Raw genomic sequence first — 26793 nt, forward strand, 5'->3', positions numbered from 1 at the left:
CCCGCAAAATTCAAAGCAGTCACTCATTTTTAAAACAGTGTTTTCCAAAAAGCCACGCAGAACATCATTTAGATGCGCATCGCTAGCAGCTTTTGCTGTTAACAAATATCTATCCATTAATTTCTGTGAACCTCTAATCCAATTCAGGGTTGCAGGAGGATGGGTGACGGGTTGAGCTGCTATCATTGGTACACCCAATCCATCACAGCATTAACAATTAAATTATAAGAATTTTACTTTTTTTATTTCTATTTAATTTTGTATAATCAAATTATTTTATGAATTTCATTTTGTAGTATGTCTTTGATCAGAGCTGTTAAGAAAGAATAAGAATTACATTCGAGCCTGTTCTCACTGCATGGGCATCAAATAATACTGTTAGTCGAGTGTTTAGTCAAAGTTCTGTGTCACGGAATTCTGAGACCATTATCACGACATCATATGAGTAGTTAAAAACCAGCCAACCAGTTAGTAAACGGAAAGAAAGCAACGAGTGAAAGTTAAACTCAACATGAATCAGTTTCCAGGTGCACAATCATGTGGTTTGTATCACTGGCACATAGGGCTGGGTGTCGTCACTGATTTCTAGAATCGATTTGATTCCGATTCACAAGGTCCCGATTCGATATAATCCACGATTCGATTTGAATTGGAGAAATTTAGCCTCAGACAGCCAGAAATATTATAATTCTGATCATTTATGATTACATATCGATTTTCTATATCTACAAAAAGAAAGCTGACACTTGTGAGACTTCATCAGAGATGTTAGCATCACAGCAGATGCCTTTGTATCAAAATAACAAAACATTAAAACACATGAAGATCGTCCTGTTCCAACTTTGTTATTACCCTTCAAATATTTGTTGAACAGTTATCCATCTATCCATTCTCCTCCATTTATCCAGTTCCAGTGGAGCCTATCCTAGTTACCATGGGGCACACTCAGGATAGGTTACCAGACTATCGTAGGGCCAGCACATGGAGACAGACAACCATTCACACCTACAGGTAATTTATAATCCGACCCCACTAACTGTTGGAGGAAGCCCAGAGAGAACCCACACATGCATGGGAAGAATATGCAAACTTCACAACGAGAGGCCACAGCCAAAAGGTGGATTCAAACCCACAACCTTCTTTCATCGTTAGCAGCAATGCTAACCACCGTGCTGTCCCCACATGTTTGTTAAACATGTGTACATCGTATTTTAAACATATTTAAGATCTTTAGACATCAGATAAGAGTCTTATACAACCAATACTTATAAATTAATATACAATTTTTTCATGAATAAAGTTTAAATGATAAAAGTGCCATTGATTAATTATAGCTATTATAAAGTGATACTGACTTAAGCTGCTGATTTTCAGCAGCTTAATCACTTTTGTGTTGCTGCAGTTCTTTTATCTGATCTGTCCTCTCAGATCTCAATAGATACCCTGGTTAGAGTCTATTGCTTGCCGACTATACTAACTTCACATTTTTGAGCATGGCACAGTGTGCACGTGAGGATATCTAAACTCTTCTGTTATGTCAGTAGATGCTTTGGATGCCTGCAGAGTGATTTAAGGAAGAACATCTGGTATTAAAAGACTATAATTTCCAGGTTCTGCAGTTATAAACATGACTTAAACATTTACTTAAAAATTTAAACTCAACTTGATAGGGGGAAATAACTTCACCAATTAGCTGTGTGTATATCCTATTTTCAGTGAAGCAGACTTTATACAAGGGCGAGAAAATCTACCCAGTCCTGTCAATCACAGCACAGTCAAAACACCACCATACCCAAAGAAGAAAAAGTCGATCTTGGGAGGAGACAAAACAATCCCTTTGGAGTAGTGTGAGTAAGGGCATCTGCTGCTAAATTAAACACGAGGAACTTCAACTGGTTTAACAGCAATTTTCAGCATGAATGTGGCTTTACATCGCATCCCATCAAGCCATTACTACAAGAACAATAATTAATTAGTTAACTATTTATGATATGGCTGACCCTCCCAGTCCAGATAAGTAATGTTTATGCCACAAGCAGAGCAGAAAAGCGACCTCTTTGCCCCCTGCAATTACCCACCACTTTCTCCCAGTCCGCTTGGGTATGCCAAGCGTCAAAACAACCTGAAATCACAGCGATTAACTCGGGCAGCCTCGCTGCGTTCACCAGCTACCAAAAGTCTGCCATCACACCTGCTTCTCTGGGCAGATTTTCAGTGGCGTGGTGAGCAGTCTGAGTGCAGTTTCAAAACAAGTTCACGTAAAGGTTTTAGTATTCTTGCGAGCCAGCAATTCTATGCCTGTGAGTTATCATTTAACTGATTTTGGCAGGGGTTCTCACAATTAGAGAGCTGAACTAGATGCACCACCAGAATCTGAGATACTCGGGTCTATACTGGGGATTTTCTGTCCTTCGTGTATCAGAAGTAACATCATCGTAGGAGAATAAATGTCTGTATCAGTCAGAAAACTGACAGGCTAATGAACAGCTTTGCAGGGTGCTTTTGTTGAACAAAACTTCAACATTTTGGCAACATCCTTGTGTTTTGATACCTCAGAGAGACATCAACCAGTTCTCTTTGTGAAGTTGGCAAAGAGACAGATCTGTTTGGTATAGTTTAAAACAGCGGCTTCAAGCAGAGGGAAATAATTAGCTTCCACGAGATAAAGCACTCCTTTATAGAGTTCCAGTATTATGAGGTAGTGAATGGTGAGTGTCAGCTTGCTAACATCAGTAAAGACCACATTAAAGAACCACTAGGGTGTTGTTCAGATGTAGGAGAAAAAGTAAAGCCAAAACTTCCTCATGAGGTGAGGATGCTGATGTTCAGCGATTTCCACAGATGTATTTTGTTTGTGTTTCTCTTCACAAGCTTCTCCTCAGCAAATATTTTACTTGCCAAGTGCTTTGTGTGAAAGGTCAGTGTTGCTTGCTTCTCAAGTGAGTGTTTAATCCTGCAGATGAACTTCACTTCCAGCATTGTGAATTGTTATAGTCCTGGTTCTGCTCTGCAGCAATGTGTAGCTCAGTCAGTGGTTTTCCACCTGGTGCAGGTTCTGGCTGGTATGGACCTCCACTTAGAGAGACTACACTTTACTACATGCAAGCTTCATTTAGGAACAGCGGCTCTGGAGTGCAGCCCCAGGTTAATGCTACCACAACAATTGGTAGAGTAACACAAGATATTATTGGCCAGCGCTATCTACTTAGCAGCAACTGAGCTTTCAAAATAAGAGCGATGTGTTTTCAAGTACATAAATCACATACAATGTTATTTTCTCCATAGAAAATGAAAACACTGCTAAAACATACACCAATATACTCGAGTGGCCATACCTGGGGAAACATAATATCTCATTTAGGATTGAAAGCTTTGGGTTGGCTCATTTCTAGTGAGCTTCAAAGATGTTGTTGGCATATTTTTTAATTTGCACAGATGATAGAAGTTTCCACCTGCTTCCAGTCTTTATGCTAAGCCTACTTAATCAAATCCATCGATACATTAAATTTTACTTAGCTGTGTGAATTATAGCTCGTGGATATATTTAACCATTAACGTTTGATAAAAATGCAAAGGAAATCTGTGAGGTTCTTCTTCATCTGCTTCCTATAGAAGCTGGTTGGTGAGCCCATCCCATGTTAAGTCATGCATGTATTTGCCCTTGTGTTGGGGTGAACTCATCTACCACGGTGTCATTAAAGAGCCATTTGCTGTTCGAGGACCAGGTGATTAAAGTGTACTTTGGCTGGCCTAGGACGCCCTGCTCTCCGGGAAGCCTCTTGTAATCCATATCCCCAGTCAGTGTGACCTAACTGGCTGTGCAAGGCCCAGTTAAGAACTCAATCCCATCTCATTAATGGAGGTAATGACTGTGATCAATCTAAAGTTGGTAAGGGCGAGCCGGGCAGGGTATGTGGGAGAGAAAGAGAGAGATAAATATTGAGGGCCAGGTAAAAGAAGGGGAGAAGAAACAAAAGGGCTGAAGACACAGAAAGATTGAGTTGGAGCGAGAGAAAAATAAGTGAAATAAAAAGTGAAATGAGAAAAGTAAGCAACCTGTGAGACCAAAACAATGGGAGACAAAGTGTGTGAAAGAAGGAGGACGAATGACAGACGGGGGTAGATAGAGGGGCGTGTGAAGGTGAGAGGAAAGAGATAACATTAAAAGGGAGCAATCGAGTAAAGGACACAATTAAAGAGGGAGAATCTGAGAGGCTGAGAGTGGTGAAGGCAACAATGATAAAGAGAATTGAGCGAAAGGCAGATGGGGAAAGAAGCCGTGACCCTTCGAGACAGGACACAGCCTCTTTTCTTTCCTCTGTTTGTACCCCAACCTCTCCCGACTCCCCTGACATTTCCTGTGGCGATAGAGGAGAAACGTGGCTCGGAAAACTTTCCGCCCTGTTTAAGCTTTCGGGCAGTCACAAGACTCCCCAGAGATCTGATTACCTTCCTCAATGAAGCTGGATTAAGCTCTTTAATTAAAATGATTGGGCCTTATTATATGCTGTCACAATTTAAAGGACATAAATCCCTCATGGCCCTTGAGTTCTGTCAAATTTCATTTGACATCCATGATTTTTTTCCTCCCCTCTTGTCAGTATTCAAAGTGAGTAAGTGAGCAAGGCTGAATATTTCCAGCACAGAAGACTGATAAGATGACAAATTTGCATTTACAAATAAGTGTGCGTCAGTGCTTGCAGTCATCTTTTTTTGTTGTTGTTTTTGTCGAAGGGGAAAAAAGCTGGATTATCTCAGACACTTAAACACAGCAGGCGTTATTGATTTGAATTCATCTCTTTCCAGTTTCATTCTAAAGCAAATGATCCGTATCTAATTTCTATTGGAATGTTCCTGTGGTTACACGTTGGCGTGCAGAAACCTCACAAATGAGAACGTTTGCAGCGCTGCGCAGGTATGGAGCCAATCTGGTCACACGCTCATCAGGTATGCTGCTGCCTCTGACGTCTGTTAGAGGCTTTTTTCGAGCTTGCGCGTGTACATGGATACACAAAGGCTAGAGCAGGGTGGGGTGGAAGGGCGGTGGAGCTAGCCTCCTGCCTCCCTGCAGCCTGCCCCATTGTACAGCTGCTGTCAGTGCTGGCATGGCTCCCCTGACAATCTGCTCTTTAATAGCTAATATCAGGGTACATTTCCTCAGGCACTGGACTGGAACTGAGAGATGGCGGGCTGTGCTATGGGCATTTCTCTCTCTCTCTCCCACGTTGCCTTTCTCGCTTTACCACTGCTCTCTCTGGTGCTGGTGTAAAGACGCGCACAAACACACTTGACAGGCAGCAGCTGAGTCATCTGGCTAATCTGCTATCTTACAGTGTCCAGTTGCACATTCTTCTCATAGAGCACGCAGGTACAGTAACATTATGATGTAAAGAATTTAGATGCTATAAATGTAAGTACACACTTTGAAGCAGACCCGTAAACGATAGGCTGATGTTCTTTGAAATGTATTTTTTTAAGTGGTGTTTGCTTGCTCTGGTTATTAGAGAGGCTTTCAAAAAGCCTGGAAAATGTTATCCCTAAACTGCAAATACATTTAGCTAAACCAATGAATTATAATCACTAAATATACAAACATGCTTTTGCAATTTCACAGTAATTCAGTGTAATATTTAGAGTTTTTAGAAAGATCTAAACATTGGTTAACCTGACCTAATTTGAAATTAGCAGTTGAATTATTGCACTGTGTTTAAAAAGAATATTTTCTTACATGCTGAAGGATGAAGGAACCCGATGCTCTCAGGGTTTAGTGCGTACAGATTGATGACAGAATTATTTTCTTTGCTGGATAACAGCCTGCAGTCGTCTCACACACGTCTCCGGAACAATCCTGGCCCATTCTTCTTTGGCAAATCTCTGAGCTCCTCCACATCGGATGGTTTCATATCATGGTTCTTTGTCCTCGGTTCAACTCAAAGACTTTCATAAGGATTAAAGTCAGGACTTTGTGCAGGTCAGTCAACAATGTTTTGGGTCGCTGTTGTGTTGGACACCAGAACAACAACCCAAAGCCAGTTTGGGTCACTGACTGCTTGAGGTTTTCTTTCAGAATATTTACTTCCGTCTTTCTTTAGGATTTTGTCCACCGTCATGAGATTACCGTGTTACAGAGGCACTGAAGCCTCCCTGCAGGGTAATATTCCCCCCACCGTGCTTCCCTGAGGCGAAAGTGTTCTCTGGGTTGTATTTCTCTCCCTTCTTTCTCCAAACATTGGCAGTGTCTCTGTGGCCAAAGAGCTCTTGTTTTGTCCACCCAAAGACCGGCTTACATTATGCATAATCATTATGCATAATCATTATGCATAACCTTTCTCCAGGTTGTTCTTAGCAAACTTTAGTATAGCTTGAAGGTGTCTCTTCTGCAAATGTGCAGTTTTCCTTGGTCCAGGGTTCTACTTATTCTCCTTTTTTAAGATGACAATCCCTGCCTTGGCTGTGTCATTCACTAGTGTCTTGGCAGTTGTTCTGGGGTCTTTAGACACATCTCTCACTAGTTTTCTTTCCAGAATCTTTGAAATTTTTCACATCCTTCCTCTGCCAGGTTTGTTCTGTACAGCGTGGCTCTCTTTGAATTTATTGACGATACTTCTTACTTCTTAACAACTGGAAACGCTGTGATAACTTTGTGTCTCCTGCTTTGTAAGCATTAACATTTTTTTCCTATTTTTAAACTGATTTATTTCAAGTGACAGCTCAAACCCTTCCTGAAGTTTATATACAATTAAATCACAGCTGTGGTTTGCTGTGTCGATCAGTAAAAAAAAAGTTAATAATACTGATTATGTTGCGTTTTGTTTTTCTTTTCTAATTCTGTCATTGTGTGCACACAGATATAATTTATGTTTTTAAAGAAGACTAGTGTTTTTAGAAATGTTGTGTTAAAAATCACTTGCTCTGTAAAAAAACAACAAAAAAAAATATTTAAATTTCATAGGGAGGCTAATTATTTTGTCCTCATCTGTATGTAGAAGGGGTTAGTTACTTTTACTTACTGCTAAAATCTTAATTCACATGACACAACTGAACTTCACGCAAAACCAGCAGGCAGGGATGAAGTCCCTTACCATGTTGGCCAATCAGAAACACTGACACTTTTGGTCCCGCCCACCTGAGAAGCAGAGGAGTTTATTGCAGTGTCGTCAGTTTAAATCAGTGTCAATTAAATGTGATGTGGACCACAGCTGCATTACCTGTTGTATTGTTAAGCCTACTGCAGCTTATTTTTAATTAAATCCACAACATGGCAGAATGTGACGGATATCACAGATTTTTGTTTTAACACCCACCCACACGCGCACCAAAGGTGAAAGGAGGAAAGTGTGATTTTTTGCAGTAAATGATGTTAATGGCAAAAACAGCTTATGAATACAAATGCAGAGGTTGTTCGTGGAGTCCTCCTCCCACTATTATTTGTATATTCCAGCTGTGCGTGATGTCTTTTATGCATCCACGCTCATAGCTCCTTCAGCACGCCTCCTCTCTCCTTGAGATGCATTTTTGGATTTGAGATATCCTTTGAGATGAGCAGTGAGATCAATTTCTGGGTCAGAGGAATCCCGAGAAATAGGGGCAGAGGAGAGAAATATCAAGGAGGGAGAAAACTGAAAATGGACCTTTTTTGGAAAATTCTTGCAGGGTGAAGATTTTCAGCTCTGACTCCTCATTTTCCTGCTATTTAAAGTTTGTGGTCGACAGGCAGGAACATGAAGAACAGGTGCTGTAAAAAATAACCCGGTGTATAAGTCGACAAGTTTAACCAGCTTCAAAAGTTTCATATTGTATTCGCAAAAAAAACAAAACAGTAAAAAACTCTCGGCATTAATCAAATATTCACCCAACTGCAGAGCTCTCATTACAGAACACTTGCAATCAGATGTATTTCTACCAAACACAAATGAGCAATCAGATTACATTGTTTCCACCATGGATCTGTTGTACTGAAATTATAATGGAAATCATATATTTTTCCACTTGTAGTTAACAGAGCAAAACAATCTAATTGAAAGTCCACTCTGCAAACGTGCACCGAGCTCTGCCTCCCTTTTTCCACCGACTCTCACCACGGCCATTACTCTTCTGCGATCTCGGCATTTCATTAGCGCCAGCTTTGTGACCCTGATATACCATCAAATACTTCAGCCTTACAGATAATGCAGCATTTACCCGCCTCGACAATTAATTCTTTTGACATCTGAGTACATTAATATTCATTACCCCATGCCACTTGTGACAAACCACCACCCCCACAAGCTGTAGATATGATCGTGAGATGCTGTATAGAAATATAGTTGTTGTTTTTTTTCTCCCCTCTCTTTTTTTAAGGGCATTGAAATGATTAATAGCCATTTGTCTGTGTGGTTATGACAGCTTGTTGTTTAAGGTCCCAGAGGTCTCTGTCTGTGTATAATGTGTTTACAATTTTCCCCAGGCTTGAGTGTAAGTTTAATGTCAGAGCTGTGTAGAATCCATTACAGATGAGTATCTCAGTTCAGGTGCAGTGGGAGGAGGTCAATGTCTGAGCCCTACCTTTGTTGTTTGGCCTTTTTATTTTTTATTTTTTTTATCTCAAGAAAACGTGCTTTTCCCTCTGGCGTGCAGCGCTATTTCGCGCTTTAAATTGTTTCAGTGTCGGTTGGCCAGTTTTTAGAGATCCCTTTCTTCCCTTAAATATAATGCAACTGAAGGATGTTTGCCTTGTGATGTTCAAAGCACAACATATATAAGTTTGAAGAACTTTCTGATGACTACCAGCTGCACACTTCTTTTCAGCTAGCGCAAAAAAAGTGTACAGCTGGCGAACATTAGTAGGACAACTCACGTCAGCGAGCCATCATCGATGCTTTCATCGTGTCTCAGTGTCGGGAACATGAGACTGTTCATGCACACTTTCTTTTGCATAGTACTGCAGTTCTCACTCTGGGGTCGGTGGGGGAAAACGGCTCATTGCAGAGATTAAGACCTCAGAAATCTGCAAACTTTGTGGCTTAACTGTATCAGCTTTTCAAATTATTTTTTTTCTTTTTGTTTGGTTTTATTACTGTTGCAACTTTTAGCACAGCAACATAAATGATATTTAGTTTAATCTTATTCAAGAGAAGGCGACCATTACAGAGATATCTGCAAAACTGACATCAAAGCAATCCAGATGGCTTTTCAGGAGGAAGTATTCCTTTAAGGTCTGAATGTCTTCACATCTATCAGCTTTTTCCACTAAAGGCTGTATGATTTTATAGAAAAATATTCAATCACCGTCACTGCATAGCTAACTTTCATAGTTACTGTAGCTTTGGAAATATTTCAGTCAGATTGAGTTATATTGGTTTGATATGCTGTGTAGCAGGGCTCTGCACTGGGATTGAGGAGGTAAATTAGAAGTCATCTTTTCATTTTCAAGAAAGAATGAATCACAGATGTGCCACTTCTAAATGACTTTCTACAGGGTCATTTTCTACTTCACAGAAAAAAAACACACTGACTTTGATGATGTTAGACAATGATGGACACAAACGCACAGCAAGGAAACAGGCTATTGTGGCTAAGGTGGTCTTCAACAAGCATACGTGATAAATATTACAAATGATCAAACTGCTCTTACTTCAAAAAGCAACTTTACAATAAAAAAAAGTCTTTTTTGTTTGTTTTTTGGAGCCAATTTGACCAAAAAAATGTCGGAGCCACAAAATTTATTTGGGCCTTATAATGAAGGTGATACAGCCTATTAAGTATGAATTAGCCTATCAACATCACTAATAGGTGTAAATAATTAAGATCATTAACCACATGAGACTACTCTGCAATGCGATATTTACTACTGAACTACTAATGTTGAAGGTAAAGCTCTTCTGTTTTCCTCAGCTGCACATCGCAATCGACCTTTAGGTCTGTAAAAACAATATTCTGCTTGTTCTGGAAACATCTCACCACATTACTTTTTTTCTGTTGTTTGCTAATTTCTCATTGTGGTTCAAGCGTGAGAGTAAGTCAGCAGCATTAGCACACAACTCTGTCCAAACACACTGTTAAAGTCTCTGTTTTTCCTCCCTGGATTTTCTTTTTGTGGATTAGGAATCCACAGCTAGAGGGACTCAGGACCAGCCATTTATTTGTATACATCCATGTGATCCACCAGTGTTGAGGTATATCAAAACTAATAGAACGTGGGTAGCTATGGACATTTTAATTGACAAAATATGAAAACAATTGGTAAAATTTAGGTTACACGTTTTTACAGCTGGATAAACATGAGGCGTCATGTACAGAGATGATAAATAAAGTCAAGAGATTGGACTCACTGCACAGCAGTCTAGCATGTCTAAACTTTTGGATGCTAGTGTATAATACAAAAAATAAATAAATAATAACTTTTCCACAATCACACGAGCCAAAGACGGCTCCATAATCACAAGTTGTCTACTGATACAGTCTATTAAATCTTATTGTCGAATTAAAAGAACAACATAACTAATCAGTGTTTAAAGACAACCTCGTTTTATTTCAGTCCATTGTTTCATGTTGATTCCAGCTGTGTCTATTTTAAAATTCCAGATTGTTTATTTTACAGTTTAATTCTTCCTCAGTGACCATTACATTTCAGAAGACACGTTTCATTGTGACATTTCATCAACGGGGCTTTAGTGCTTCTGTCTGCTGCTTTACTCAGATAACTCGCATAACCGCCGCTGCCATGTTTGTCCTGAATGACTGACAGAAATGCTCAAGAGGAAAAATTGTGTTATGAAATAAAAGTGGAGACAAAAATGACAAGCAATTAAGTCGAAATGTTTGTCAAAATTAAATGTTTGTCAAAATTCATTATCTAATGTGGGATTCGTTCAAGATGACATTTAAAAATTCGATGGAAGCAAAAGATGACGGGAGATGCTTCACAACTTAACTTTGTAAACGTTATTTTCAAACATATATCTGCTATTGTGTATTCTTAAGTAACTTCAGGGTAACCCCCTGACCGTGGCTCAGGGGGTTGGGAAGCGCATCAGTAACTGGATCGATCCCCGGGCTCTCTGTCCTGGTCGTTGTGTCCTTGGGCAAGACACTTCACCTACCGCCTACTGGTGTTGGCCAGAGGCGCCGATGTTGCGATATGGCAGCCTCGCTTCTGTCAATCTGCCCCAGGGCAGCTGTGGCTACAACTGTAGCTGCCTCCACCAGTGTGTGAATATGAGAGCGAATGAATAGTGGCATTGTAAAGCACTTCCAATCCATTATTATTATTAATCACAAAAACTCTTCTGTAAAACCTGATTTCTTACAAATCCAGTTGCTTAATTGCTGAGTCCTGAATGCTCAAAGCTCCCACTAAATATGAACTTCCCACAGTTCACATGAAAAGAGTAAACAGTGAATAACTATTTAATTAAAATGTAATTCTCAGCAGCAGCCGGGGGGAAAAACACATTCAGTGCATTAAATATTTAGGAATATTAGATATAACATGTTTCCTATGTTGGTCAGAGTGCGTCGACTCTTTTGTGACATAAATACACGAGAAACTTAGATTTTTAGCTCAAAGTAAAGTTACTTAGCGCATAATATAAGTATTATAAATTTAGCCATAATTTCTGAAATGCATTTAAGATTTAATAACTACTGTCCCTTCAGATGTGTGACCTCCAAAGTCATAGCTTGACTTAGCATTACATCACATCACATCCCCTCTCTTACGGTAAATGTCGATAGACTGCAGTGTGGGTTGGCTTCAGGGAAGCTCGAGTGCAAATTGCTTCTGTTAATGGTTTGACATTTGTATAGTAGCTAAGTAACTCTGCGGGGTACGAGACAGACTGCAGCCAGGTGTGAAGCTCTTAATATAACTTAAAGACTAACACATGATGTGCACCATGTGAAATATATAAGATTAAACTGCCTGTTTGTTAATGCTCTTTTATGATACTGTTTTAGGGGATACAGAAGAAAATTGTTATCCGGCTTATTTGAGGACCCTGGATATTCCACTCATCCATTTTCTTAACCACCTATCCAATTCAAAAGCCACGAGGGGGTTGGAGCTTACGCAGACTATCATGGGGCCAAACCCTAAACAGATTCACAGGATATTCCTCCTGAGAATTGACACAGTTTTCAAACATTGCTATATAACGTTTCACCTCAAGTATTCTTTAAAATGCCCGTATGTGGCTTAATAACAGGTTCATTTTTTGTGAGTCTACTATAATATGTGCATGTTTCAATGTGAGGAAAAACATTGCTGCATCTCTTTTTTTTTTTTTTTTTTTTTAATTTGTAATCTTTTCCTGAAATGCTCAGTTTTAGCTGTTGTGCCCTTTTGATCTCCCTCTGCTCTCCATGAGTGCACCAACAAAATTAGGTGTTAGTTAGCTTCTACAAGGTCTACAAATGTGGTTGTAGAGCACGTGGCTGACAAAATCCTTGAGTTTATTCCAGTTTGAACTCAAATCAGACCCAGATAAAGAAGAGAATCCTGCATTCATCCTTACATTATAGATTTTACAGAGATTTCATTCAATACTATTTCTGAAATTACTTATTGTGGCCTTCAAATCTGTATTTCTTTGTGTTTATGTTGTTTAAAAAAGTATCAACTTAAATTTCATGTGACCTGGTTGAGAAGCAAAATTTAAATCAAATGTTCTTCTTCTTGTTTTTAACATGTAACATCAACGAATAATAACAAAAAAGCTAAAAGGTTCCACAATTTGTGGTTGGCCCTAAAAATTACAACTTTAACTCACCTCTGACGTGTGAGAAAGGGATTCAAATTAGTGTTGGGTTGTGGCTGAGACGTAAAGTTGAGGAAATCGCTCTGTCAAATCATCTAAGGCTCTTGGAAAAAAGCTGAACTGGACTCTTCATCTCTCATCTGAGAAGCTTCAGTTCTACAACCAAATGGTGGAGAATCCCAGGCATAAAAACCTGGTATAAATAGAAGTTCAGTCACTGTCCCTCCAAGCTCCTTAGAATACCATGAGAACCCACAGACTCTGTCAAGTAACTAAAAATGATGGGCAGTGAGGAAGCTTCTTTTTTGAGGGTATCTCAAAGTAACTGCAAGTTAGAATGCAGATGTGTGAGGCAGTGATGAGGCTAACTCTGTTTGGGAAAACCACAAAACATGTCACATGGGTGCTTTAAACTTCAGGCGTCAGGGCTGTATAAGGTTCTACATATGTATAGGTCACAATGCAAAATGCACTCCAGAAATGTGCTCCTAATTTAAATACTTTGGAACGTTGGAAGAAGACATGGTTTAAGGTTGAAATTAATCCCAGAGCAGAATAGCTCAATGTGTTTCTAATTACTCTAAAAAACTTCTATTGTTACAGTTGAAGGGGAAGACTTTCATTGGGCCAATTTTATGACATAATAATAGGCAGCTTAAGGAATATTACGCTTCAGAAGACAGAGAGGGCAGGGCTCCTCGGCAGTGCTTTCAGGTGCCAAATACGTTATCCTCCACAGGGCCAATATGGGACACAGAAGATAAAACCATTTAATATATTGTACATCTGGTTCCTGTCAGGCGCTGAAGGTTGCAGTTAGTTTGTGTTTATCTTTAAACATGTTTTAAGCAGACGAATACCACAGAGACCCAGACTCTAAACACCTGGCCAAGATGACTGGATTTAGAAAGCCACCTGGCTGCAACATGATGAATATTAAGATACACAGAGTCAGCACACAATAATGTGAACCAGAAAATTAAAATTAAAAATGGAATAAGGGCAGATGCAAAGTAGAAAGCCAGAAGAAGAAGATGCAAAAAAAGCAACAGGGTGCTTTGTACCAGGAAGTGAGGTGTAATCCAGAAATTACAGTCTAGATTCATCCATTAGAAGTGCCCAAACATCTCACATCTGTTTGTAATGTATCAGAGAGGATATTACAGCAGTGGAAAGTTATGGTGCAAGTCATTTCAGCTTTGGTTAATATATTGCAAGGTAAACAGCAGGAATACTGGTGTGCACGTAACAAAGTGCCTGAGCTTGATGTTTTCTTTTTTTTTGCCAGATTACCATGTAATGATTTCCAGTTGCCCAGCACGTTGCACCAATGGAATCATCTCATGCAAATGAGCGGGCATTACATGTTTTGTCACAAAGTGTTGTTGCCTGTCAGCACTAGATAACACAAAAAGCACACTTAGGCCCTACCTCATCCCTCCCATTGCCAACCCAGGCAACACAGGGCTGATATAATCAACAGTGAGTCTATCCAGGTCCTAAAGTGATTACAAGTTGAGTGCAGCAAATCAAAAATGCCAAATAGGAAGGCTTGGAGGTTTAATGATGATTCCCAACAGAAGGGCTCCATCTACATAAAGAACAGCAACAAAGGTCTTGCGTTAGGAATAGGCAGGAAAATACAAACCTTTCCTCTCAGTGTTGTTGGGGACCTGTGAGGTGTTGATGCCCTTGGCCATCTCCTGGTTGGCGGTTTCCTTGGTGACCACTGAGCCTTTGAGCTTACTCTTCGGGGCGTCCAGGGCTTTTAGCTTCTTGGCATGTTTGGTGCCCTTGTAGTGGGCCAGGGCCTGGCTCTGTGAGAAGAACAAATAACAGGCTGTGGGAAAGTGGCTACAAAGTCTGGATGAATTATTAAAATATGAAAACTAAAAGAACACAGACTAAACATAATTAGCAGGCTCAATATCCCTTGCAGCCAATTTTAGAAAATAAGTATTAAAGCTAAATGTTTAATACACCGAGGTACCACTGGCGTTCAAAGTTATTTATGTGGTTTATGACTGACTGAATAGCTACTACCTTTCCTCCACATGTACTAGTAAAGGGAGCATTTTTGGATCAAATATTAATTTGTTGTTCCACAGCCAATGACTAGTTTATAAGGCCTGGATGTCAAATATTTTACCTATAAGAGGAATTTTGCTAAATCAGCTCATTATATCAACAATATAGTTGCTGTTGCACCTCCTGGATAGCTGCTAAAGTTGAATTTTTCTGGCTACTTCAGCTATAGCCATAAAAGTTTGCATGAAATGATCATTAAGTCTAAATATGAGGCTACTTTCTCCAAATGGGACCTGTTATGATTATTTCCAGCTCCAGATTTGTATTTGTGGAATCTACTAGAACAACTTTGCATGAGTCACAGATCAAAATGTTTTTATTTATCCTAAACGGAGCCTTGCTGCAGCCCTTTAATTCACCCTCTCTCTGAATTCAATTTCATTTCAGTTCAATTTGTTTATAAAGCACTAAATCCCAACAGTGGTCACCTCAAAGTGCTTTATATAGCAATGTAAAGACCTTACAACAATACAGAGAAATCCCCACCAATCAAACAAGCCCCTGTGAGCAAACACTTGGTGACAGGGGGAAAGAAAAACGTCAGATTAGCAGGAAGAAACAAGCTCAGGGAAGGGCAGCCATCTGCCATGAGCGGCTGGGGGTGAGGGGAGGAAGACAGGACTGAAACAAGATGTTTTAGTTCCTCTTCTCTCCCTTGGAGCCATCTTTCATTTGATTTGCTGGACTTACAAACAGAAGGTTTGAACAGCAGGTGGGTGGGGCTTCTGTGCTCACCCACACCTGTGTGCCTGATATGATCGTCCTCGGGACATCCATTTTCACTAGAGTCACAATGGGGAGGAAACCTGGGCGTTTAGATCAGCTATTTATATCTAAATCCATGCATCTACATATCTACACTATATATTTTACAACAATAATAACTTGATGTCAGTGATTAAGAAATTTTTGTGACCCATGAAGTTTAATGTATGCAGTGGCCATTTGTTTTAAAGTCTGAGCACGTAACGCCACCAAGATTCACCTTCACAACAGATTCATCAAGTCGCACAGAAGGGGGACATATGCAAAGACTTTGAGCTGCCCTTGTTTACCTCTGCGCACTTTGCCTGTGGCAGGAATGAAGGTTTTAGGACGGATCCAATTGGAACAAATAAATACGCCAAGCATGCATCCCCAGAAGACACCGGTAAGCAGTTTTATTTATGCACCGCGGTGGGGATATTTACCAAAGACTGCTGGGATAGAAAGCCCTTTCCAGGTAGTATCTCTGGATTAGCATATTGTTTCTTTCTGTCCTTTTCAGTAATTAGTGTGCAGCGGTTTGGATTATTTTTAAATGAAAGGAAAACAAGAACTCGGGATCACATAACAAAGTTCTTGTAACATGCCTTTTGGGCATTCAGTATATTACCTAAAATGGTCCGCAATATAGTGTGCAGACTGTGAACTTTGGCGAATAACATGAGAAAGTGCACTAGAGTATGTGACAAGTTAATAGGATGAGACAAGTAAAGAGGTGTCATTACACTAGGTGCATAAAGTTGCCAAGAACTCATAGTTCAGTAATTTTGTTGGCAAAGGAAATTGCTGGAGTGCTTCGAACATTCCCCCTTCATCCTAGGAACCACTTTTGGATGAAGCCTCACTTTTTCAAAGAGCGTGTGCATCTTGTTCTGGCAAGAAACCATTCATTTTAGCCCGCATTCATCACCCTCCAGGTATCAAAGACATAAGTTACCGTTTGTCATGAGACACAGCTGATATGGATGGGTGTTTAATGCAACAACAGAAATAATTCATCTTTCATTAAAGCAATGAAGTGGAAGAATTGCCTGAACTCCGAGTCTGGCACATGCATGATTAAAACTAGAATGGAAATCATTTGTTTCCCTTTCAGGTGCTCTGCGAGGGGTGAAAACACATCAAACAAACCAGCGTTGCAGGGTTTCTTTAGGATTTAGAGAGGCTGCTGGAAACCGAAAGGTCACAGTTTAAATTCCAGTGTATCCATCAACAGCCGTGAACAATTCAGCCCCCTTGTGCATCATAAGTAAACCTCAATAAAAGTGCTGGCAAAATAAAATGGAAACTCTAAGCTTTGTTTTGCCGTGACATTAGGCTGGCATGTTGCCTGATTGTTTTGTCTACATAGAGCCTGAATAAGGTTCAGAGTCACGATGGGAAAAGTTATGACGAGAACTTTTCTGTGAAAGGTGTGCAACCATATTCATGGAAAAACCACAGCAGTAAAGGGTCAAAACACAAAGACACATCACAGTACAACTACTTTAACCAGTGTTTACACATTACACACGTTTTTCTTTTCTAAATATGTATATTTAGAAAGTACTCTTCTTATTAAATCCCTTGTTGACCCTATTAAGGGCAGCTTGAATAGCTAATTCAATAGCTAACTGAAAAGCCATCGCATTGTATTTGTATAAAAGATCTTAATTTTATTTAGTTTTGGTTTATTCTCAGACCTCAAATTAGTTTCATTTCCAGTTTCATTTTTACTCCACTGTAAAATTCCCATTTAACTTTAAATGGTGCGTCTAAACTCTAAAGGCCCAATTATCTCCTTTATTTGTTAGTGCAGTCTAAAATGTCGGTCCAGGTGACCAGAAATGTGATTTAAGATAAATGTTAATGCTCTCTGCGGCTACTAGATTTGTAGCCTAAATAAGAAACCAGTTGATAATATTTTAGAAACTTTAGAACAGTTTTAAAATTCCCCTTTGTGAGGAAAACAGACAAAAACATAACCTACATCTCAAAGATACTATAAATGTTCTTTTCATTCCCTTTTTGTGTTATATTAATTCTACTTTGATTATCTGTATGTCTATGCATTTAAAGCAATTTTAAATAAATCTTGTGAAGTAACTGTTATTTCAGCTACTGCAGTTTTTCAGTCATGTATGGGACATTTAAAAAGTTCAGCTGATTCAATTAAACATTTGTACAGAAGTTGGGAAATTCAAAGGAAAATAACCAGAATCCTTATACTGGCCACTGTCTCGCTGAAGAAGATTAGTTGGTTTTGACTTCACAATTCAATTAATTTAATATCATTTAAATAAGACTGACCCATTTCTTCCATAAACAGAAAAGCTGTTTTTGGTTATTCAGAGCAGATGAAACTTTAAATTCAGGGGAAAGTTCACAATCCAACATTAATGATTAATGTAATATTCAAATAAAATTATCTCCAAAGCCCAAAACTGATGCAATGGAGAGTAAATCTATTCATTGTATTTTTTTCATATGTAGATTTCTTTTTTTAATGGAGATGGAACCATCTACCACTTTTATGTGTAGTATTAAGTTTATACACCATTTTTAGCCTGCCATAAATCTTTATGATTTGCACAGTGTGTATACGAACCTTTCTAGCCAGTAGTATCATGACGGTGCACGCTATGGAACTCAGAAAGTTTGTAGTGATGTTGTTTTAGGGGATTTTAAGTTCTTATTTTGAAAAGAGCTGAGTCTCTTACACAGTGCATGCAACCAGAAACCCACCCATTCACATTCCTGTGGATGAGTTAAGACCCCAGTAAATGACTCCAAGTCACAACAAAGAAGCACCAGTCGTTGTTTTAACCCATAACAGCCAGTGTGCGGGCCTCAGTCTGATGGGGAGCAAGGGCATGTCTCACAGCAAGAAGCCGCTCCCAAGTCTGATTCATAGTGTGACTCAAATGTGTTGCGACTTACGTCAAAACCAAATGAAAATAAACACATTCTTAAAACACATTTTCATCTGGTACCAGCCTGCAGCCAACACCTGGTTGCTGTTGAGTTATTATTAGATTTCCCTCAATAAAGTTAAATCCAACTCGATGGTTCCTGTTGCTGTAGGGTAGGGTCATAAATTTTTAAAGATTAAACTGATTTGTGAATAAATGTTTAATCCAAAGTAAAATATCTGTATGACATTCTTATGTATTATTTACTGTACTACATGTACAGGTCATCAGTAACTTTAACTACTGAAGTTAAACTTTTATTTTTGTAATAAAAAATAGGTTTATGTTAATAAATTATTCTAATACATCAGTAAATTGTGTTTCACTATTGTAGCTTGTAACTATGAAGCCGTTTTTTAAGACTAAAATAATGACTTTTTCCTTAGACACCAACTCATGTCAACCTCGGCCCTCATGATGAACAAAATGTGGCTGTTATTACTGGTCTTAATCAGGCAAAGCAAGATCAATGAAAAACAATGACACCCAGGATTATTAATATATATATGAGGGAGTCTCTTTCCAGTCATTATATATGACATACGTGAAGAAACTGTCCAAAACTGTGCAGATGCTGAGCGTGCCTTAATAAAGAGTTGAGTTGTCCCAATCAAGATGTCCAACAAGCAATCCAAAACAAATCCCTTTTTTCTTCCCAACTCTTAGAACAACTCCTGAAGCTTCTTCATTTGTTTGCTAAGCGGAAGAAGCTGCTTCATGTGTTTCCTCACCAAATCCTGGGCAGCTGCAGTTCTTGATTTCACTCCCAATGGTGCTGCAGCCAACACCATGAAGAACACTAAGAGCAGGTCCAGGAAGAACAGAGCCAGCAGGCAATGATTCTCTTGAATCACTCCACACCAGCCCAGGAGCCAAAAATCAGAGTCACAGCACCAATAAATAACTCAAGGTTTATGGTGGGGGTTCTGGGGTTGTTTTTTTTGTTTTGCTTTTTTTGGTTTGAGAGATTCTTTACTCCTGATAGGGATTAACACAACCCCAGGGAGGAGACACACATCCCTTTCGTGTTGTGTCAGAAAGGACTTTGGGGGAAAAATCTCAAATGGGTTCGCTGTGGCGAACTTTGTGAATAAGGAATCGACTGAAAGTATTGATAAAGTACTGAAACGTAAAGTTGAAGTATTTTATGACGCATTGTATAAAACCACTTGAAGCCAAAGTAAGTCAGCTATTGTTTGATGAAAACAGGTGTTCACCTGTTCCACAGGTGGGTCTTGCTTTGTGTTTCTGATGTCCTTTTTCTCTGCCTGTTTCTGTCAGTGGGTGCAGTCAAGTCGAATTTGTTGTGGAAGGTTTTTAACTGAGTGATGTGACCTAAACTGAATGACAGTCTTAAAAAGAACTGCTTAAATAAAGCTAAGTACTAGGAAAAGGTGCTTTAATGGTTTCTTTCTTACCTCCTTTAGCACTTTGCTTACAAAAACAATCAGCATAACTGATGAGTGGCACAAATCTAATCCTTAAATATTAATTAAAGGTGCGCTTTCTATTTAATGCCATAACTTGTTGACAGGTTTTAAATTTTCACTGGCAGACTGTTAAATCAGCAGCTGAACTGTGAACATTATGCTGCTGTAACAAAATCTCCTTCTTATCAAGGCGGTTTCTTCATTGCCTTCTCTGTCTGCTGTTGTATTACTGGCCTTTAGAATTATCATGAAATTAATTTTTACCTTAGGCCAGATGGGATAAGAATAAAATGCTCTATTGGGATAATATCATACTCTCAGTTCTTGCAGATATGATGGGTCTGATGAGTCAGGATTTTGTATGTGAGAAGAAGGATTTTAAATTAAATTCTGGTTTCAATATTAAAGACCTCTGGTACTAACTAAGCCCCCCTAGTTCTAGTACTTTTGCTGCAGCGTTTTCAGAGATTGTTTAAAACAGCCAGATAAGAAGGAATTATAATAATCTACCAAAGAAGTAACAAATACATGAAATTGTTTTTCAACATCATTCTGAAGAAGAATGTTTCTAAATTTAGGAATGTTTTACAGATGAAAGAATGCATCTTTATTTGTTTAATGTAACCACCGAAAAGAATATGCTGGTCAAAAATAACTTTAAGATTCCTCATAGTGTTGCTGTGCAATGCCAAAGTAATGCCATCCGGAGTAAGCATGTGGTTGGACACCTTTCTGAGGGTTTTAGGACAAAATAGTATAAGCACTGAAGTACTGCTTATCCTTCTCTCTTTAATACATGCCTGATAGTAGTTTAACTAACTGATCTCTGTCATCTGGCGTCACTGATAAATAGAACTGGGTATCATGTGCAAAGCAATGGAAATGTAAAAACTGTCTTTTTTCATGCATCCCTAAGAGAAGGAAAAAAAAATATTGGTCCCAACACGGAACCGTGTGGAACTCCAAGAATAACATCTGTATTCAAGGGGGAGTCCCTTGAACTAGTCAGATGGATATGACTCAAAATAGTGCAACGTGTTTCCTTTAATACTGCGTCATTTAGTCTCTGTAGGAAAATGTTGTGAATAGCACTATCGAATGCTGCATTAAGGTCTATGAGGAAAAGCAGAGAGATGAGCCCACTGTCAGTGACCACAAGAAGATCATTATTTCATTATTAGTGTTGTTTTTGTTCTATGATGAGCTTTAAATCTAGACTGAAAGTCTTCAAATAAAGTAAGATATACTTTACTTATCACTGACTTGGGAAATTCTTTTGTTACAGCATTTAAAAAAATAAACACAACAAAAATATAACACGTAGCTTTAAGAAGTAGAATGATGTATGTCAGTAAATAATACAATGTTGCAAAAATATCTGAGTCAGGTAACAACTAGTCAGAAACCAAAATAAATATGATAAAGCAAACTAATCTGGGTTTAAATGACAAATATTAAGTGTATATAATTAGCTAAAAGAATTCAAGATTCTGTGCTCCGCTTTTAGTCGCCATTCTGTTTTCCACCTCACTATTTCCAATTATATTTCATTTGTTTTTTTTATCAGCCTTCTGGAGTTTGTTCTCTCTGACTTTCTATAAGTTCAGTAGGCTTTGTATTAAAGCTCACTTTTTGTTAAGTAGTCTGCATTTGGGTCTTCATTTTGGTAAATTATAATTGCTTTCCTTTTTCCTGAAGCCACGTAATAGTATTTTTTCAGGCATTATCGCTGCTTGTTATTCAAATTACAGAAAAATATGGAAGGGGGAAAAAAGAACAGGCTTGAGATTATTAAGCAAGGTCTCCGGAGAGGAAATTATTTCTCTTTTCCACAAAATAATGCCGATACAACTAATAACACAATAATGATGAAAACACTATTAAAGTGGTGACAATTCATGTTGCCAGAGCAGTGAATTAAAATGTCACTGATAGCTCAGAGGCTGCGTTACTGATAGTTTTTTAAAACTTGTTTTGCCATTAAAGTCTTAATTAATTGTCATCATGAGCACAAGGAACATTAAGCTGAGTTTTAATTCATAAGCTGTGCAAAGGGTTTTGGTGGATTTGCAATAACTTGCAAAAAAAAAAAAAAGTAAAAGCAATAAGTAGGTGTTCCAGATTTCCTGTTTTTGTCTTCTTCTGCTATGATGGGAATATTATTTTTATTCACTGACGTGATATTTAAAAAAAAAAAAAAATCTACCAGTTCACTCACATCTTTTCACCAATATTATTTTTGTTGTGCACGTGCATGATACAATGTCAAATAAAAAACAGTCCAAACTGTAGAGTTGTCTTTGTCTGCATTTATTAGAGCTAGCACAGCTGCAGCTTTACATCAATCTGAGAGAGGGCAATTCAATCTCATCTCCTGCCGAACTGCTTATGGAAATATTATTACTGTTGTGTTGCACCTAAAGAGACCACAGTGTTTATTCCAACATGAGACCGACATGTTAACTTGTCATAATAATAACATCAACGCCAGGGTTTGTCAGTATGAATTTTGAAGAAAACAGTAGCTACACAGGGTGGACTGAAAAGCCTTGTCCTTCATACAGAAAAAGAAAAAGAAGATGCCATAATTTTTTAAACCCTGGGATATCACACATTTTCAGACAGCCTCTTAATGAATGCATTTATAGTGTTGCTTCGGGTTACAAAGAAAAACGCTAAGATCAAAACACAAATACAAAGCCTGACTCATCATCACAGCTGGACATTCATGGCATGGAGTGGGTGTGAATGTTGGAGTGTTGTTTTCTGAAAGTGACAGATGATGGGCGACACAGGCTGACCATACAACACGCAGTGCAGACAGAACAACAGAGAGAGCATCCTTCTTAACCCTCTGTTATAAAATACCAAAAGCACAAACCCAAATAGACTTATTGGGGAATTGGAACAGCCAGTGCTGAGTAAAAAATCCCAATCAGTGCCACTCACAGATTTAAAGAATGAAAATGCACTTGATTTGGGAACAGCATATTTTTGGATAGAGTCCAGTGGTGATGCTTAATTTTCTGCATCCAACTGACACATTATCAGTTAAAAATCATTTTCAGTATGCCTCATAAACCTGGGAAAAGTAGTGAAGTAATAACACGATAAAACATCAGGTTTGTTCTTTAGAATTGTGAAAGCTGTATTCTGTATACGAGATCAGGGTCGAAAAACAATCTTCTGTTTACTTAAAAGTAGGCAACACAGAATCACTGTGTTGTCTGTGAAAAACGGAGAGAAAATAGCTCCAGAAGTGGAAAATAAGAGTGACCTCCACAGCGTGACTATTTAATTATGCTTTAGGACATAAACACTAGGAAACAATGGGCTCATCAGCATTTCCTAGCCTTTTTTTTTCCATGTACTGATTTTATGGAATATGGATATACATGAACACACATCAGCACACACCTTTCTTGCAGGTTATGTCTTTGTGCTTGTTTCCTAGGTTATATATTGGCAACCTGTCCAGACAACAACCCCCCAGAACCCTGAGATAGATACACTGTTAAGAAAATAAATCAGTGGATGCGTGAATGAATGTCCAAAAATGTTTTTTCCCCTCACCAAGGCCTTCACCAGGTTAAAGAAAGGATTCCTTGTCCAGTCAAATAAATCATTCACAACCTTTACTTCAGTCAGGACCACTTTAAGAAGATTGTGGTTTCCATCATGTGGAAAGCTGGAGGTGAGGACAGCAGCACAGAACACAGCAGAGTACTGACAAAGTCACGGTTCACAGCAACAGGGTTCGGGGTTTGAATCCTGCCTGGGGCCTGTCTGTGTGGAGTTTGCATGTTCTCCCTGTGTCTCTGTGGGTACTCTGGCTTCCTCCCACAGTCCAAAGACATGCATGTGGTTAACTGGTGATTTAAAATTGCCTACAAGCAGGTGGACTGCTTGATTTCCTTGTCTCTCATTTTTTTAAGGCTTCAAGGAGGCAAGCTTGATGTATCTTTCGTATTACATACGTGAAGCTCTCATTAAAAAAAAAACACCCACCCTTATTCAAATGTTGCTCAATGTTTTTATTTGACCGTTGAGACATAAAAGTTCTCAGATCATCAATTCATATGATGTTGGGGCCCAATAAGTGAATTTACTCTGGTTTCTATGTAGGTCTGTTCCTCAGTGACTCCTGCTTTTATCTGAGCTCCCAAACACAAAAAAGTCAGCCCTGGTTGCAAGGCAGGCAGGCAATGAGCGAGACAAGAACCTAATAATTATTAAAACAGGCCATCCTCAGAGCTTGACAAATAACATTTGTCGTGTGGTCAGACAGATTTGGGTAACCTAAATGGAACAAATTAATCAAAACAAGAAAGTAAATTGTACTGTGCACACAACAGCATTCGTGCACTGTGTAGTAAAACAAGGTCGTGACATACATAAAGTGTTTATTTCTCCTTAGTGCAAATAGCAGGATTTATAGATGTGAGAACAGGGGTGTGCGTGTGCGTGTAGCTGTTCTGTAACAGCCTGCACATCATCATTTGCACATCACTGAAAAAGGTAAACAACGTGGAAGATCATCATGTGTAATGTTACTGCACTTTGGCATGACACTTCTCAGGCCAGAGGCTGCAGACTTATCAACATGTGTTCTTCAGATGGCTGCAGGAATTTAATGAAGTAAAGGAGAGCGGTTTTCATTAAGCAGCAGTGGACAACAAATACTAAAATACCAGCGATTCTCTCTTCATTACCTTATTTGATTAAACCTCCCACCCCTTTGTTCCCTCCCTTTGCACTTGGCACTAAAATCCTGCACAGGTTGGCAAAGCAATTTTCAGTGGAATTTTTTTCTGCTTATGTAAACACCATCATCATGTGAATTAATAATCAGCAGCTTCTCTGTGTGTGTTTGGCTCACATTCTTTCTTGCTTGCTCTCTCTGTATCACACACACAAAACACTAACTAATGTCACTCATGATCATTTTGGTCTCAGCCTCTCCTGACACGCTTACTGTGACGTGTACATTTGTTCCTTTGTGTTTCAAGAAAGAATATTGAGAAAGAAAACCTATTAGCTTGTAAAAGGGCTAAAACGTTAACTGGATAAAATCCACAAAAACAAAAGTCAAGGTAAATAAATGAAGGACTTATTTGAAATGCAGTCGATGTAAACTGGAAATAAAGTGCTTCTTGTGATGGAGCAGATGAGACTATCTGGTGAATCACTCGCACTTAACAAATTGCAGACTTGAGGCATGTTTATGACCCTAACTCATAAACATGACTGCAAAGTAAAGCAGAAAGATCTTAAAATCCATTAAAGCTGAGAAGGTTTTTTTCTTTTTAAGATCTCAGGCCATTAACTGGTTTTTAACTCGACTGTCTTCCGTCCTCAGAATGTTTCAGTATTGAGTATGAAGGACAGGTCGAGCTTCTCTCCCTGCATCATCTCACATTTATGATAAACGATCACTGGAGCAAATTAAAACAATTCCCTGTTGTATCCTTGAATAAAATAGAAGAAAACAGCTCCTGAGTTCATTTTCAACCCCCTCTTTCTCACAGTGCTACCTGTCCACTGACAGCTGAACACAGGCTCTATTTCTCTAATGAAGCTTTAAATTAGCAGCTGATGGATAGTAAATATATACTAAGGCAGATTTCCCCATGTAAAACATAATAATCTCATTCTGAGTAATCACCTACCCATTCAGTGTTTGAAAGGAATTGATTACTCATTTAATCATGGAGCCACCACACTGCTATTTGGGGATACAGCTGATTTAACGGCGTGCAGCAGGAGCCGTGATTTTCCTTTTAAATTTTTTGATTACTTTGAAAATGGTATGGAAATCAGGTGCAGGAAGAAATGAAACCCATCTGCCTGTCCGTCATTTAAATTTAGCGAGCTAATAGCATTGCCATGCATTTCATTACAGCATATTAGAGCGAGCACATATAATCTAATGAAGGCAAAAATACATTCGGTTTGGAACATATGATATATATTACTGAAACTCAGTGTGATGATGACAAATATAAGGACAAGAAATCCTATCATACTGAAGCTGTTATGAGCTTTGCAGAGCGAAAGAGAGCTACACGGCATTCTGAAACTCCTCAACGTGTCGAGACACTTACGTTTTGTATCCAATCTCTCCAGATGATGTGGAAACACAAATTTAATGATTACCCGTTTTAAAAAGGGTTGTTCCTATCCATGTTTCTAATTTTGTGTTGATATTTTTTGGACCACAAAAACTTTGCATGAATCACTTTAAATCATGTACATTACTTCATCCTCTGTCCATTAAAGCTCTTTTATTTCACTTTAAAACAACTTTACTGTGACTGGCCATAATAAAGATGTTATTAAGATCCAAAAACAGAAAACAGTTAGAAACCATTACCACCACTGTAGCCGTATATAGTTAGATCCATAATTAGATATTAATGCAATTTTTGTAATTTTCCCTCTGTACACCACCACACAAAATACTCAAGATATGATTAAAGTGCCGATTTTAAACTTTAATACAAGAGTTTTATCAAAAGTATTGAATTAACTGTTTCATAGGCTCAAAAGTAAAAAGCTTATTTCTATGAGTTCTAAAGATATGTTGATGTGAGTGAAGGACGCCATAACTGTGCTGAAAAACCAAAATAAACTATCAGAGAGTCAGCAAAAACTTTCAAAATAACCAAATCAACAATCTGGTACATTGTAAAAAGAAGGAATGCACCGTCCTGCTCAGCAACCCGGCCACAACAATCCAGTTCAGCAACATCAGAAGCCTGCAGAAAACAACAACTCTGAATAATCACAAAATCCTTTCTAGAACACTTTCAAGCAGGTCGA

General features: G+C 38.7%; 1 protein-coding gene across 2 annotated transcripts in view; it reads right to left on the bottom strand.

Annotated features, from left to right (window-relative positions):
• Nucleotides 1-26793, bottom strand: part of znf385d (zinc finger protein 385D) — a 101103-nt gene that overhangs the window by 21266 nt on the left and 53044 nt on the right. For both annotated transcript variants that reach the window (XM_082550300.1, XM_082550301.1), the window contains exon 4: nt 14386-14554. In XM_082550300.1, coding sequence (XP_082406426.1) covers nt 14386-14554 — 169 coding nt within the window. The remainder of the gene's footprint in view (nt 1-14385; nt 14555-26793) is intronic.

The sequence above is a fragment of the Aulonocara stuartgranti genome (genome assembly GCF_965226115.1).
Source record: "Aulonocara stuartgranti genome assembly, chromosome: 11".
NCBI classification, from domain to species: Eukaryota; Metazoa; Chordata; class Actinopteri; order Cichliformes; family Cichlidae; genus Aulonocara; species Aulonocara stuartgranti.